The 15426-nt window shown below is 38.8% G+C and overlaps 3 protein-coding genes across 3 annotated transcripts; 2 read left to right on the forward strand and 1 right to left on the reverse strand.

Moving 5' to 3' along the window:
• Nucleotides 1–4833: 4833 nt before the first annotated feature.
• On the reverse strand, nt 4834–8924 carry MELLADRAFT_86716 (uncharacterized protein; the record flags this gene model as incomplete). Its single annotated transcript, XM_007404108.1, has 7 exons — nt 4834–5217; nt 5292–5962; nt 6029–6226; nt 6284–6540; nt 6727–7206; nt 7391–8450; nt 8522–8924. The coding sequence occupies 7 exons, from the start codon at nt 8922–8924 to the stop codon at nt 4834–4836; spliced, it is 3453 nt and encodes a 1150-aa protein (XP_007404170.1).
• A 1529-nt stretch (nt 8925–10453) lies between these two features.
• MELLADRAFT_86717 (uncharacterized protein) lies at nt 10454–11914 on the forward strand (the record flags this gene model as incomplete). The annotated part of the gene is made up of 5 exons (XM_007403441.1): nt 10454–10766; nt 10831–10872; nt 10938–11179; nt 11262–11849; nt 11900–11914. The coding sequence occupies 5 exons, from the start codon at nt 10454–10456 to the stop codon at nt 11912–11914; spliced, it is 1200 nt and encodes a 399-aa protein (XP_007403503.1).
• Nucleotides 11915–13175: 1261 nt separating this feature from the next.
• Nucleotides 13176–14832, forward strand: MELLADRAFT_114786 (uncharacterized protein; the record flags this gene model as incomplete). Its single annotated transcript, XM_007403442.1, has 7 exons — nt 13176–13350; nt 13429–13761; nt 13860–14030; nt 14142–14215; nt 14299–14416; nt 14496–14727; nt 14804–14832. 7 exons carry the CDS (start codon nt 13273–13275, stop codon nt 14830–14832), a joined length of 1035 nt encoding a protein of 344 aa, XP_007403504.1.
• Between the last annotated feature and the right edge of the window lie 594 nt (nt 14833–15426).

Genomic DNA, 15426 nt, shown 5'->3' on the forward strand with positions numbered 1-15426 from the left:
CTATGGGCTTAGAAACAACGCTTTACATTACAAAATCTGACTGTGGATGTGACCCATTGGTTGTGTCACAGGCTGTGAGACATGCACACATGTTGAAAAGCAAAGTCCAGGAGGCCTTCACTTCAGCAAACAGAAGAGTCCTGACAGAGAGAGCAATTGAAGGAGCAAAGAAATATGGGCGGCCCATGTCCCAGAGGCCTTACCTTTTGGGTATAATACATGTCAGTATACATACACCCGCACGGGCTTTCTTCCCACAAAAGCCTGTCAGAGCATCCCCAGCCACGTGCTGTAGGTTGTGCCGTACATAGATTTGGGGTATTTTCATCCACAGCTGTTACCCCCAAACACATACTTAGCTTGGGCAATTCTCTATGTGCGAGTCAAAATAGGCCAAATATGTTCTTTTTCCACTTGCAACCTAGAACCTTCTGTACCTCATCTCTCCCATAAACTCCAACTTGTACAGTTGTTTCCAAAAAGGATGAAATCAAGGCGCTTCAAAAACGGAGAGGTGGACCGTGCACCACCTGTGAAAGGTGGCAGAAATGCATAAATAAATGCTATTCTGAAAGCATAACCACTGCTCTTCCAAAAATGACTGTGGCGGAGTTGGTTGAGAGCCCCCATTGCGCTTGTCCAACCACCTCTTGAGCCTCCTCCCATTTTGGGTTTGAGCAGGACTGGCTTGCCTTTTTGTCATCATACATTTTGACAATTTTTTATTATTCAATCTTCTTGTTATCATAAAACAAAACAATGAAATCGCTCCACTATACTTGTTTGCTGGCATAAAATGGTTTTTGCTCTATCCGTAAGTCAAGACAAAAATATTGGTGATTAAAAGAGGCAAACCAAGTTGAACACGGGACTGCCAGTAGCAAACCACACCCTCTGACCACTGTGCCACCAAGGATTGAGCTAAAGCAAGTGGACAACTTATTCATTACCGTACAATGGTCAATCTGTCAGGTAAGCTGGATACCTTTCACAGGTGGCGCACGGTCCATCTCTTAATTTTTGAAAGACCTCGATTTCATCCTTTTTGAAAACAACTGTACGATTGGACGCTCTGCAAATCATGCACCTCAATAATCATCTGAGCCATAACACAGCTCCCAAATTATGTTACAAGCCAAACTGTAGGGAACCACAGCTGTACATGCTTCAAATTTCATACCTCAAATGGTTCCCTGAATGATCTGTGCAACCCTCAGTATGTTACCAATTTACGGCATGGCTGGGGATGCTCTCACCACAGAAAGTGTACAGAAATGTGAGAACATGACTTAAGCCACTCTCACTAAGTCTTACTGCACAAAAATAGGTTAAGCACAGGATCATCATACAGTTGATATATAGTGGGTCATAGCTTCTCACAGGAGTAATTTGTAGCCCATTTCAATGAAGCTCTATGCCCTAGATCAGGCTTGTGGGATGGATTGGTGCATAAAGTACCACAAATGCAGCATATTGTACTTCACAATGGATGTATATTGGATGGGTTTTTTTCATCAGATGGCAAGATGGGAGATTGATTTGGCTGGAGATAAGAAGTATGGTGCAGATAGGAACCCGTATGTACAAGGCCAGCCAAAGTATGGCTCCCATTTCCAGATCAGAGCAGAGCTGGTGGGTTGTGTAGAGCAGATTTTTTACAACAAGAGTGCAACAGAAGAATTGGAAGGGAAGGATTCCTTAAAGCCAAACTGGAAACTGAATAGGAGAAATTGGGGATATGTTGGTGTCCTCTTTCTTTATTGGGTGCAATTCCAAACCTGTGTAGTTGCCCACAATAGGTCAACCAGAGCATCTCCTGAGACAAAGAAAGCCCCAGATACACCAGCAAGATCTGAAGTTCTAGTCAATCAATTGTCAGGTGAGAGAGAGTGAGAGAAGGGGTTCAACAGAAAAATCATGAGTCAGAACCAGAATCAGAACAAGAATTGAGTAAATCCTTGTCATCAGAAGGTTCAGTAGATTAAAAGAAGGTTGTTTTACCTCTGACTCAGTACAAGATATTCACAGTACCAACAAGCAAAAAGTGACCAGTGTGGGAGTCAAGTGTGAAATGAGTGGGAAAGAGTGGGAAGTCCTCATGAAAGAGGTAGGATTAGAAGAAGACATTCTGTATATGGTAGGTGGATTTGTTGATGGTTTCGTTTTGGAATCCCACCACTGAATTATGAGTTGGCAAGAGAGGCAATGGACCAGATCAAGAATATGTTAGCAAAGGAATCAAAGACAGGAAACATCATTGGTACATTTACAAAGGAACCAGTATATGAAAAAATTGGCTTCAATGCAAGACCAATCCCATGGGGAGTGCCATTAATGGCAATGGGTCAGATTGATTAATCAACAACCTTTAGAGCATCCAAAAAATCAGAAATTGGTTACATTTGACAACTCTTTTGTAGAAAAGAAAAATCATGAAACAAACTGGGATGATTTCAATGGAGTGGCAAGATTCTTTAGGAGGAATCCAGGTAGATGGTTGGTGGTGATGTTTGACTGTGAGAAAGTGTATGGTCAGTTAGGAAATCATCCATCACAAAGGCCTTTTTTTGTGTATTTTGGATTTTGAGGGAAGGGTGTGGATAGACCTGGCTGTTGAATTTGGGGGAGTAGCGAGTTGTGGGTTATTTGGGGGACCATCCAAGACATGTAAATTTCTTATGACAAAACTTCCAAAAATCCCAAAAAGCTTTAGGTGGGTAGATGATAACTTACTCTTGAAAAGACCTGAGGACACAGTTACACTAGCAGAGGTGAAAATGTTGAGCAATAGCCTTAGAGTCAAGACAAATACAATAAGTAATCATGACTTTAGTGAAGAACAAAATTTCTAGGTTTCATTTGGAATAGGACTGAACATATGGTTTGTTTACCTCATGACAAATTGGACAAGAGGCTAGCCCAGTTTATAATTTTTTTAGAGGAAGAAGGAGCTTGGAAATCATCATAGGTATTGGTGGGGCAGCTTTGCTGCACAGTCAATACAGTCCCTCACATGTATGGTGGCTTTCTGGTGATTGATGTACATGATTGAAATGCAATGTACTCTCAGAGTGTGTGACAGACTACAGTGTGTTTTGTGTTAAGGAGTGCTGCAGCAATGATTGCTTGGTAGCGGCATGTGGAGCCCAACCAGGGAAGCAGGAAGTAGTAATCTGTACCCAGATGAGGATAATGTAGGCAAGGGTTGAATTTCCAATGGGTGACTTTCTGCCTAGTACTTTGTACCCTATAAATTGGTAAGGACTGAAACTTTGGCCTTGAACGATTCCAGTTTTTTTGGTAAGTTTCCACTAAAGAAAATCAACAGAAAATCTCATGCTACCCATTTATTCCAGTTTGGATGGTACGTTGGCAAGTACAGAAATACAATTTCAGCATTCACTGTAAACATTTATACATTTAAGGGATACAAAAACTAGAAATCCAGTTGTTTTTTTCCCGGTTTAAACTTGAAATAACCTTGAGATCTCCAGTTTTTGCACCAGGTCAGTATGGCTTCAGAGTCTCATGAACCAGCTTTAAGATTAGGGGAGTCAAAGTTGACCAAAAAGTGTCTAACATTGTTTGTCCTTTTGCCTCCCATTCCTTCAAATCTCGTTTTCTTTTTACAAAAACACACACACACACTAAAATGTGCTTCTCAGGAAAGTCTTTTTGTTTTTTTTTTAAAAAAATGATTAAAAGCAGTATTTTGATACAGGGACATTTGTATTTTAGACATTTTTTCTATAAATTGAACTTCCCTATTTTATAGTAGAATACCATTACAATTTCAAAAAGGTTGAAATTCTTTTCTTGGTTCAAGATAGGAAAAAAAGCATGTCTTTTTTTGTGTCAAGAGAATGTGTACAATATTATTGTTTTTTGGTTCTTACATAAGGGTTATCTTTTTTGTCTTTCTCTATCATTGAATTTATAACATGAGCAGATATACAATTTTTTAAGCTTGTGTACCTTTTTCTCAGAGCTTGTTTTCTTCTACCGTCATTTGGCGGGCATGGATTACCATCGTATGTCAAGACCCGCTTGGTGTTGAACGGCGGTCAAAAGGCAAGATTGCCTGACTACCGTTAGATAGACCGTCCGGCGGCCCATGACTTGTCTTTTCCCTGGTATTTTCCAACAAAAAGTGACCCCGTGGTGTACCATAACTCCTTGCAATTCTTTAGCTCAACTTGTGTTTCAAAAGTTTGTTCGGAAGTCATGATCTACACACATATTTCCTGCTCTGGATTTTTGACTTCAACCCCACTAATATGTTTTGTTTGGAACATCTATTCACACAGTGTTGTCTTCCACAACTAAAAGGGGAAGCTTGACCCTTGAGAGGGGACTCATCCCTGGATCAAGAAAGGGAGATCCCAAAAGATGATGATGTGCTTACTTAAGCTAACTAAGTTCCTCTTAGCTTAGATGTACCGATGATATTTGTAAGTGTGCATATTGATTTGGTGCAAAGCATTCGAATTAGAATATCTAGCTGTATGCACATATTTCGGTGATAAACTAGGACCCTGGAATACCCCTACAGAGGGTACTTACCAAAAATCCGACCTTTTCGTGGTAAGTTTTTTCAAAAATCTCCAAATCCGACCTTTTTCGTAAGTACCCTTTTTTTTTGGCAGAGATCTGGTACCGTTTGACAAGTAGCACAAAGAGGGGTCAACGAAGCCATATGGGAATGTATTTCAAAGTGATGACAGGGCTGTTTGACCAAAAACATCGAGAGGAATTGATGGATAGTGTATCACAAAAGATAAACACGATCATTGAGAAATAGGAAATTACATTTGTTGTTGCTATTGATCACTATCAATCGTCTAAGTCATGTGCTTGAGCGCTTTTCAAAGTTTTTAACTGGGCTTCAAATGCTCTGATAAAGTTCGGGGTATCAATAGAAATAATAAAGCGGCGTAGAATAGCAGGTACAGAGTAAGAACCTTCGCCCAAGTCAGAAAAGTTAGAGCTTCGTGAGGGTAAGAATACATATACTATGTGAGATGCTTCTATGCGAGCAAAAGTCCACACATCGGGAGTCAATATGTCAGCTACTGTGGCCACAGGTTGATGTGGGTTGTGCAAGAGGATCTGAACTGAAACATATGAAAGTTCATTTCGAGTCTTGGAACTTTTGACCCAAGCGTGCTTCTTATTCTTATAGATGTATACCGCTAGAGTTTTTCCGAGGTATAGTTTCTACATACCAGCCACGCTTAATGTCAGTAAAGTCATTCAAACGAGTTCAATTGGGCAAATTAGGTGGTGCTTACGCCGTTCTTGATCAACACTACAAACTTTCCCATTTCAATTGGATTGTGGGCAGTGATTCCACCGCCTGTGAGATCGGCATGAGAGGAGGAGTCGAGATGAGTTGAGGTGTTTTGAAAACGCTGCAGAAGATTCAGCTTCACATTGATGCTCCATCGATGGATTCGTGAAAGACCGGTAGGCGTAGCTTCAGCGTTCTTCATTACAACAGCAACAAGCTTGCTACACTCGCTGGGCTTCAAAAGCTCTCCTGGTGACTTGCGTAAGTCGTCTACATTGATCTTTGCCCGCTCGTTTCCCCGATGCCTTTGGACCTGACTGTCGTGGGCAACTCGTAGCTGCAGTAATTTGGACTTTTCCAGATTGATGCCCTCTTGATTGTTCAAGATCAATGTGTCGAGTTTGTGATCAATTCCAGCTAAGTCGCTCAAGGTACCTTCGCTACGGGCTTCAGATGAGCCGCCCTCATTCGGATTTAGGATTGTTGACAAAGACATGGCTACATTTTTGAATATTACTTCATCAATATCTTCCGGTATGGCAGACAGTAGCACATCAGTCTGCTGTTGTTCATCTATAGCCTCTGCTGCTGTGGTCACAGCTTCTTCAAGAGGGTCTTCTGGACCATTTTTATACACAACATCGTACTTTTCAGCCATGCAAGTTGAGACATCTAGAAGATGGTGTACGTCAGAAAGTGAATAAAGAAGTTCTTCGCACGTGATAGACCTAGACTTACCTTCTGAAACTTGGTTTTCAGAGATCACAATAGGAGTATCAACAATCGAAGCATCGTGCATTCCAACAAAAGCAGCCAAACTTATGGCTCGCTTCTTGGCAACATTCAAGTCGTATTCAATCTCTTCATCAGTTGGAAAGTAACGGAGCCGATCAATGTGCTCTGAATTGGGTTCGTCTGAGAAAGCAAATTCGTATCCTGTAATTGAAATGTGATTAGTAATGGTTTTTAATTGGAATTTAAAGAGAGTCTTACCAGCATGTAAGTGTTCTGATTTCGATATCTTCACTATTCCACTCATGACACTTTTGACCACTGCGTGGATCTTTGGCACCATCTGTCTAGCATCGAGAACAGTAAAGTTTGGCGATAACACACGCATCCATCCAAATACATGTTCAATTGGCTCGGTTCCGTGTTTCCAGGGCATTAGAGGCACATCAGGGTAGTATTTTCGATGCGAAATGATGAGGCCAAGTAAGCGACTGGCCATGGTTGAAAATATTTTCAAGCTTTGGGGAGAGATGCAATTTGCTGATAGACTCATCAGTGAGTCTGGTTCGTCTTGTCGTCTGATGAGGTAGTTTCTCCAAATACGAAGAAAGAACTCGGCGGTCCAGCTTGAACGAACACGTTGCCGATGTCCTATGCTTTGATTGAGCCAGGCGTCTACCATCTCTCCGAAGACAAAGAGATACACTGCAAGTCCGGTACACTCTTCACGGTTAAGAGCAGCTTTGAGTGTTTTGGCAGAGAACATGCGATATGCACGACCATCGTCCTGTCGGTCACTATCAAATACATCACGCTTGTAAAGCGGACTAGCTGACTCTTCAAGTAAAACAGCCAACTGTTGAATGTCAACATGGAATCGACCCAAAGATATCACGCGAGCACCTGAAAGTGGTTGATTGGCTGCCGTCTTCCGAGCGTGTTTCGGATCTTGTATCATTACAATCGGCCTGGCTTCTTGGCCAAAAAGAGGGACTTTGATATACACCTCTAGTGCTTCATTTGTATACGTAAGATAGCGTGTTCTAGAATCAATGAGTTGCTCTTGAGCTGCCAACTCTGTAGCTGCCCCGTCCGAGCCGAGTGAGAGAAGGTGAATGCCAGCTTCTTGACATTTTTCAATGAAATCGAGATTCTGAGCAGCCAGGTCTTTGGCTTTATCCTGGCTGCGACTGGCTATTATCGCAACTACATATGTTGACATATTTGGTAAGGGTATCTGAATTGTATAAGCTCGGATCTGATCACAATTGAAAGTGTGTAAGTTTACTCGAAAAGAAATAGTAAAGGAAACATAAGGAAGGTGTTGTACAAACTTTGGAACAAAGTTGATTATTGGTGACTGCTGACTTCACCAAGCGCTCGATTTCATCACCATTTTCGAAGGGGATATCACCGCCTTGTGCTCCTACCAAGTAGCCATTGTAATGCCGCATTGCCTTTACACAAACTGTCTCGTCAGTTGCAGCAGCAACTGGGCCGGAATACTCAAGCTCAGCTAAGATAGTAGCAAGTCTCTTGAAGTTGTTTGCGTGTAGGCCATCTTCAAGATGCATACCCTGGACTTTTCGGATTTGTCGCATGCTACGTGCCCCACGGCCTGCAAAGTTGTCGTTGAAAAGCCTAAGAGCTCGAGGACTGATGGCTGCCAAGGTGGTGAGGAAGTTGTCGAAGTAAAAATCAAATCGACGACCACGCATTGACTTTCCGTTTGATTCACGTTCAGCTCGCACACCAACTGCCATCATTAGACCACGGATGACCTCTTTATCCTTGAACAACCCAGCTTTTCCATACACACCAATTGCTTTCCAGAATTCTTCATCGCCTTTTTTAGATGTTTTCTCCAATGATGTCTGAAGGACTTGTAGCTCAGCATGTTTCATTAGAACTGCTTGGAATTGATCACCTGTCATGAATACCTTTGCAATAAACTTGATTTTATCTTCAGTCGCGTATGGTACATTGATGGCTGTGATCAGGCTTCGATCGTGTTTCAAACCCTCGCAGTCGTCACAGAGAGGATACAAAGTTTTGGCAGTGGTCATTACTGTTCGAGTACATCTAGGAGAGTGTATTGATTCCTGAGCCCCATGTCGCTTGATGATCCAGGTTGCCTGGGACTCTAGAGCGGCGTGGAATTGTTTGCGCTGCTCGTCCGATAGCGAGACTTCATGAGTAGTTTTGAAAAGCTGGAAACAAACTTTCCATCGCTTCACCCCGTGGTAAGGCGTAGGTGAGTGCTTGATACAGTTCTCAATACGAAGCTTGGCGGTGGGTCGTTTCCAGGTATCATCGTTTAGACCAGCACAGGGCTTCGTTACAGCATTCTTTTTAACTGTTGTCGTAGTCACCCAAGATGTGAGGCTGGCATTGGCACAAATCGTGTTCGTCTTCTTCTTACATTTGTCTGGGAGGTAGAAAACACACACATCAGTTTACATTTGAATTCTCACTTGCTCGAAAAACAGGAAGACATACCGTTGGCCCAGTGGTCTACAGCAGCTTCCACACGCCCCTTTCTCAACACAATCTTGCTTCCACAATGACAATAGAGTGTCTTTTGTGAAACAGTGTCATTTGTCTTGCAAAGAGTACAAGGAGCATTTGGCTTAGACAAGGGACAGGATTTGATGACATCCTTTTGAGGCGTCTTACCGCAGCCCTTCTTGGTTTGTTTTTTGGTTTCATCCTTTTTAGATTCATCTTCGATAATGATAATTTCTTCATTGTTTTTGGATTCATCTTCAATAACAATAATTTTTTCATTCTTATCGGATTCATCCTTTTCACATTCATCCTTGTCTGATCCGTCTTCTATGACAATGACTTCAAGTGTATCACGAGATGTTCCTGCTGCTGAATCTAAAGTTCGTTTGACCATTTTTGAGGATAGATACGAGAGCAAAAACGATAATCTGAAGAAAAACGAAGCAAGACAAGTTCAAGGGGAACCAACAGGAATATAGTCTTATACATGAATAGGAACTATTGACTACAACCTAAGTACAATTCGTAGTCTAAAATCGTACAATTTCAAATTTGAAAAGAGAACTGCTGAGAAATGACAGCTTTGACAACCATCAGTGCCAGGCCAGCTACTGTCGAATACATAAGTACTGTCGAGCCAGATCAAGGCTCGAGCTAGCTCGAGCTGGCTTGCCTGCTCGGCTCTGTACTAGTCTGTACTATCACCACTTGACACCTTGGCAAGTCGGAACCCCAAAATCCGACCTTTTTGGTAAGTATCCTGCTTGGAAAATTCCCAAAATCCGACCTTTTTCGTCAGTACCCTACTGACAAAAATCAGTCGAAATCCGACCTTTTTCGTCAGTACCATCTGCAGGGGTATTCCAGGGTCCTGATAAACTGATGAATCCAAATGTGATGTGATTTGATGTGATGGATGATAAATAAATCGCTCGGCTATACATGTATCCTTAAATCGAATGTTTTGAAGATGATCTACAGATTGATATGCATAGTTTACCTCTTCTTCTTTGTGATCAGACTAAGAGTATACATTCCAAATCCGATGAACATTTGTGATTTCTCGGTAGACCAAATGTTGAACTTGAAGTGAGGGGTGATGAAGTAGAATTGATGACTTTGTATTGTACTCGGGTAGATGAGACCTTTGAATGGGTGAGGATGAATTTGATGATTGATTGGATTGATTAGTGATTTGAATTTGAATTTGTGATTTGTATTCTCTAGGTAGTTGGTAGATAGGAGTGAGTTTATTGATATAGGAGATGAAGTGAAAGATATGTAGCTATCACTATGGCTATGGATCTGAGTTGAAATTAAAGTTTGATGAAGTATAAATCACCTTGACTGCGATTTTGATTTTGATTCTGATTCTGATGAGAATGATGTGATTGATTTCCTGATTTGCCCTTTTTAGTAAGAATTGTTTTTGAATTTTTGTATTTCATCGCATTCAACCAGAATTCTTATCATCAAACTACTTACTAGAACTAGAACTAGAACTAGAACTAGAACTAGAACTAGAACTAGAACTAGAACTAGAACTAGAACTAGAACTAGAACTAGCTATTCTTCAAGATGACTGTCTTTTCATCACTCGTCAAGAAACGTTCAATCTTACAATCTTCTTCAAATCATTCAATCAACAATAACAACTCATCAAAACCGCAGGTCGGTAAACTACAAAAATCACCACCAACAACCCATCAATCTATTCCTTCTTCTCAATCCATCAACTCAATCAACCATCATCAATCCCTAAATCATTCAAATTCAATCAATCGAAATTCAACTTCAATCAACCATCGATCTTCAAATTCAACTAACCATCGAACTTCTCTTTACTCAGATTCTCATCATCCACTACCTCCCAGATCATCATCAATCCATCGAAAACAACTTCCTCCACCTCCCTTACCTCCCATGCCAAACCTACAATCTTATTCAATTCAATCTCAACAACATCCATCATTAAAAAGTCCAAACAGATTGATTCCAAGAAAATCTAGACAGATTCCTACTTTCAATTTAATCTTAGTAGGTTCAATCGAAACCGGTAAAACTTCTTTTCTTAAAACTATCTTGGCTACTTTTGGTATCAGTTTAGATTCAGTCACTACTACTACTACTCATGGAGGTATTCAACATCATTCGATTGGTACGGTTCCGGGTTTGAATGGTGATCGAATCGCTTTGACAATCATTGATACGCCTTCACTTGATCTTCTTTCAAATGGTATGTGAAATCTTCAAAAACTGAAAATTCTGCAAAAACTGATGATCTTTCTTTCATGATACAGATGAATTAAAAGTAGAACATCAAGTCAACGAGATCCTCCGATGTAAGTTTCTAAACATCAATCCAAACCAACTTCACTTCCAATCTAATTTCTCTTTTTTCTTCCAGGTCTCGAATCTAAATTTGAACATACATTAAATCATGAACAACAAGTGAAAAGAGAACCGATCAGATTCACCGATTCACATGTCCATTGTTGTCTTTATTTTCTAAACCCAACGATCATCGAATCAGCCCAAAGAGCATCCCAATCAGACACACCTAATCTTTATCAATCATCAAGAATCTCAATGTCTAAGATGGAATTAAGAGCCATGAAACGGATTGGAAAACGATCGAATGTGTTACCTGTAAGTGTATTTCCAAACAAACCAAGTGTTTTTCTCCAAAATGGATTTGAATTATAAAATTGAATTTGAATTTGATTGATAGGTAATTGGAAGATCAGACGAATTAACCATTCAACAATTAACCAATATCAGAACATGGCTACGAACCGAAATGAAACAATCAGGTTTAGACCTAAGTCTGTTTACCGGATCGAGCGAAGAAACTGATGATTCCGAAGGATCCGATGAACCCGAAGCCATCACCACCTCATCATCTATAAGTTCATCAGATAGTCAAAACCCAGAAGCCACAGCCAATCCATTAAAAACTAGACGTAAATCACTTTCAGTAACCGCAAGTCTTTCACATCACAAACGAATCCAATGTACACTAACTTTATCAAGATCAGAAGAAGCTTTGTTTAACTTGATTCCCTTATCATTAATCAATCCTGAAAGTCTTCATGTCTTATCAAATGAAGAATTGATGGGTTTAAACAAACTTAATCCCATTGATCCTCATCTTCATTCCATTGATCCTAACCGGTTTAGTGGTCCGAATCTTTCTAGACAGTTTAGATGGGGTACTCTTAATGTCTTGGACCCTTTGCATTGTGAACTCGTTTTACTTAGAGCTGTCTTATTTGGAACGCATTTTAGTAAACTAAAAGAATCGACTCGATTAGAAAAAGTAAGTCACTTTCTCCAATTCGTTTCCCTACACTTGATATCCAACATGAGAAGAAATTTTTTTAATGTTTTTTCGTGTTTTTTTGGTTTGGGTTTTTTAGTATGAAAGTTTTCGAACCGAAAGATTGATTAGAAGAGAAAGGTTTACTAAACTCATGAGTCATGATCAACAAGTCGAATTGATGAAAGAAATGGAAAAGATTAATTTGTCTTCTTCTACTTCTGATCCTCATTTACTTCTTCCTCTTCATCATCATCTTCTTCATCATGACGATCATCATTTGAAAGTCGATCAAAGCTTGGGTCACTTACAGGATCATCATGATCAACTTCAGTTTGATCATTCTCAATATGAACCGATTGTTTTGTAAAATCAAAAAGAAGAAATCTTTTGTTTGATATTAAAAGGAGGTCAAAAGAATCATCATTTTCTTATTTTTTTTTCTTCTGAAAAATTCAATTCAATTCTCATCCAATTCTCATTCATTCAACTTTTTTTCTTCGTTTGACTATGAAATTGACTTTTCTTGTTGATCATCTCTAATCGATTCTTTTCTTTCGTTTTTTTTTTCAAAAAAAACAAATCCTTTTTTTATTCTTGAAGAATATGACACACACCTTTTCAAAAAAAATGATGGTCTTTACAATCAAAGCTTTAAAAATTTAAATTGAATGCTTGGAATTCGTCAAATTAACTTGATTTCCTACTTTTTGTTTCTTACTTCTTTTCTTTCTTTTTCTTTTTCTTTTTCTTTTTCTTTTTCTTTTTGTTTATGTGTGATTTTTTATAAGAAATTCTTTGATTTGTTCAGATAACGAACAAATCAACAAACTGTTGTTTTAAGTAAACCGAGTAGTCGACTCTTGTGTTTTTGCTTTTCTTTTCCTTTCAAACTCGTTTGTTTTTTTCTTTAATGTGTTTTATTTATTTGAGATATAAATAATTTGGTTGTTGATTTCTAGTATGACAGTGAAGATACAAAATTGGTTTGTTTTTTTCCTTTTGATTGTTTCTGGATTGGTTTTCTTAATATGGGTATTTGTTGTTGTTGTGTTTTTTGTGTGTGTTTGTTGTTTTTGTATGAGGGTTTCCTTTTTTTGTGGTTGAAATCAAAATCGAATGCTAGTTTGTTTGAAAAGAAATCTTCTAAACTCTAAGAGAGATCTTCTTTTCAAACTTGAAAGGTAAAGGGAATCATGATGCACAAAATGATGACGTCATTCGTGCTGTGACAGTGAGTTGAGGCCCGGTTTTATGCCGGCCCGGATGTCGATAGATCTCTTGAATGATCACGATCTGATAAGAAAAGAAACCAATCTGCTGGAAGAAAGATTCTAATCGAATTTCTAGTTCTCAACTTCCTACTCCAGTATAACATACATAAGCGTCAAAGGAAGTCTAGTTATAACTTCTTCACTTGAAGATGTCAGATGAAATGAGATATGTTGGTTACGGACCTGATAATTTGGTTCCAGTGGGTCCAATAGGATACGGACTAATGGTACCAATCAACTCATTCTATCCCATCAATTCTCTTCTCCTCTCCTCAAAATCAAACTGATCTTGATTTTTATCTTAGAATCTAACATGGACACCAGAAGAAACACCCGACGCCCAAGCCTTCAAATCCATCCAAACATTCCTAACCAGCGGTAACCGATTCCTAAACGCCGGAGAGTTTTATGGAACAGGACCAGATCGAACATACTCCAACTTACAATTACTTTCGAGATTCTTTGATAAGTTTCCTGAATATCTTAAAGAAGGAAAATGTTTTTTAAGTGTTAAAGGTGCAGCTATTTTAAAAGAAGGAAGAATTATTGGAGTCAATGGAAGTGAGGATCATTTAAGACGCTCTGTGAAAATTATTAATGAAAAATTAGGAGGAAAGAAAAAGATGGATTTGTTTCAAGTTAAGTCACTTTCCCCTTCTCCCAATCCACTGAAGAAAGTTGATGGGTTTTCTTTGGTTTCTTTTTTTTTTTTTTTTTTTGGGGGGGGGGGGTTTAGATGGCAAGAGTAGATAAAAATATCGAGATTGAAAAAGTGATGGAGACTTTAAAAACTTTGAAATTTGAAGGATGCTTTTCTCATATTGGTCTTTCAGAAGTTTCGGCTTTAACTATTGAAAGAGCTCATAAAGTTCATCCGATTTCGGCTGTTGAAATCGAATATTCTCCTGTAAGAAAGAAATCATTTTGGTTTCCCAAAAAAAAAGAATAGTTTTCATTAATTTTTCATAATAGAAAGATTTATTCATAAGTTTTGCTTGGTTGGGTTTTGGGTCTTTAGTGGTCATTAGATATCGAAAAGAATGGAGTACTAGAAACCTGTGAAAGACTTGGAATTCCGATCATCGCATATAGGTTTGCATCTTATCTTTTCATTGTACTCTTACTTTATAATAATGGTTAAATTGATCAGTTGGTGTTTTCTTTTATATGTATAGTCCATTAGGTCGAGGAATGTTAACAGGAACATTAAGATCACCTTCAGATATTCCAAAAGGAGACATACGTCATGATCTAGACAGGTTCAAACCCGAAAACTTTGCTCAAAACCTAAAAGTAAATCATACCATCCTCCGCCAGAAAAAATCAAAAGATAATGAACTAATCCAAATTATGTGTGTCTGTTTAATAAAAGATTGTAGAAAAACTAAAACTCATCTCAGATTCCAAACCATGTACAATCACTCAACTATGTATAAGTTGGATCCTGAACCAATCAAAGTTAATTATACCGATTCCAGGATCTAGAAGACCAGAAGGAGTTCAAGAATCGATTGAATCGATACATGTTAAGTTGAGTGGTGATGAACTTTCAATGGTTCGAAAGGTTGTGGATGAAGCTGAGATTAAAGGTGGGAGATATAATGGTGAGGTTTTTTTCTTTTTTTTGGTAAAGAGTTTGTGGGTGAGGATTGATGGGATACTTGGGTGCGGATTCGGTAGATCATATGCAAGCTGGACTTGAAGGATAAAACTTCAAAAGAAATGAACAAATGGTCTTATATTGAAGAGATTACGTAAGTGAGAATGGTTTCATAAAGATTCTTTGATGATGTGATAATGTATTGATATGATAAAGATATGTTTTAGAATGATTTGATTATCAGTGATATTTGTTAAAGAGGTATATTAGAAACATGAAAACGAGGTTGGAAAAACGCGGTTTGTAGATTATTAGATATGAAGTTTCGTTGACGTCTTGGGTTACATGAAATTCAACCGTTTTTAGAAATGTGTAAGAGTTAATGAGTAGAAATCCATGATTTGCAAATTTATCATTGGGTTATAAATCATATTGCAAGATACATGGAAAAGGAGAGAGTAGATTGAGAGGATGAAAGATTTGGAATGATATAAGTTGGTTTATCTGATTCAATGTTTCTATAGAGAGGTTCAATTCACTGGTTTGATCAGTTTACATTGATCATGACTTGATGCTTCTTTTCAGAAGAGATTTGGTTTTAGAGAAACATGAGCATTGAGGTTTATGTTTGATGAAGTTTTGATGAACGATTGGAAATTCTTCTTTGTAGATGACAAAGAAGGTGATGAGGATTTGATCTTGA

This window comes from Melampsora larici-populina (genome assembly GCF_000204055.1).
Source record: "Melampsora larici-populina 98AG31 unplaced genomic scaffold MELLAscaffold_1, whole genome shotgun sequence".
NCBI lineage: Eukaryota > Fungi > Basidiomycota > Pucciniomycetes > Pucciniales > Melampsoraceae > Melampsora > Melampsora laricis-populina.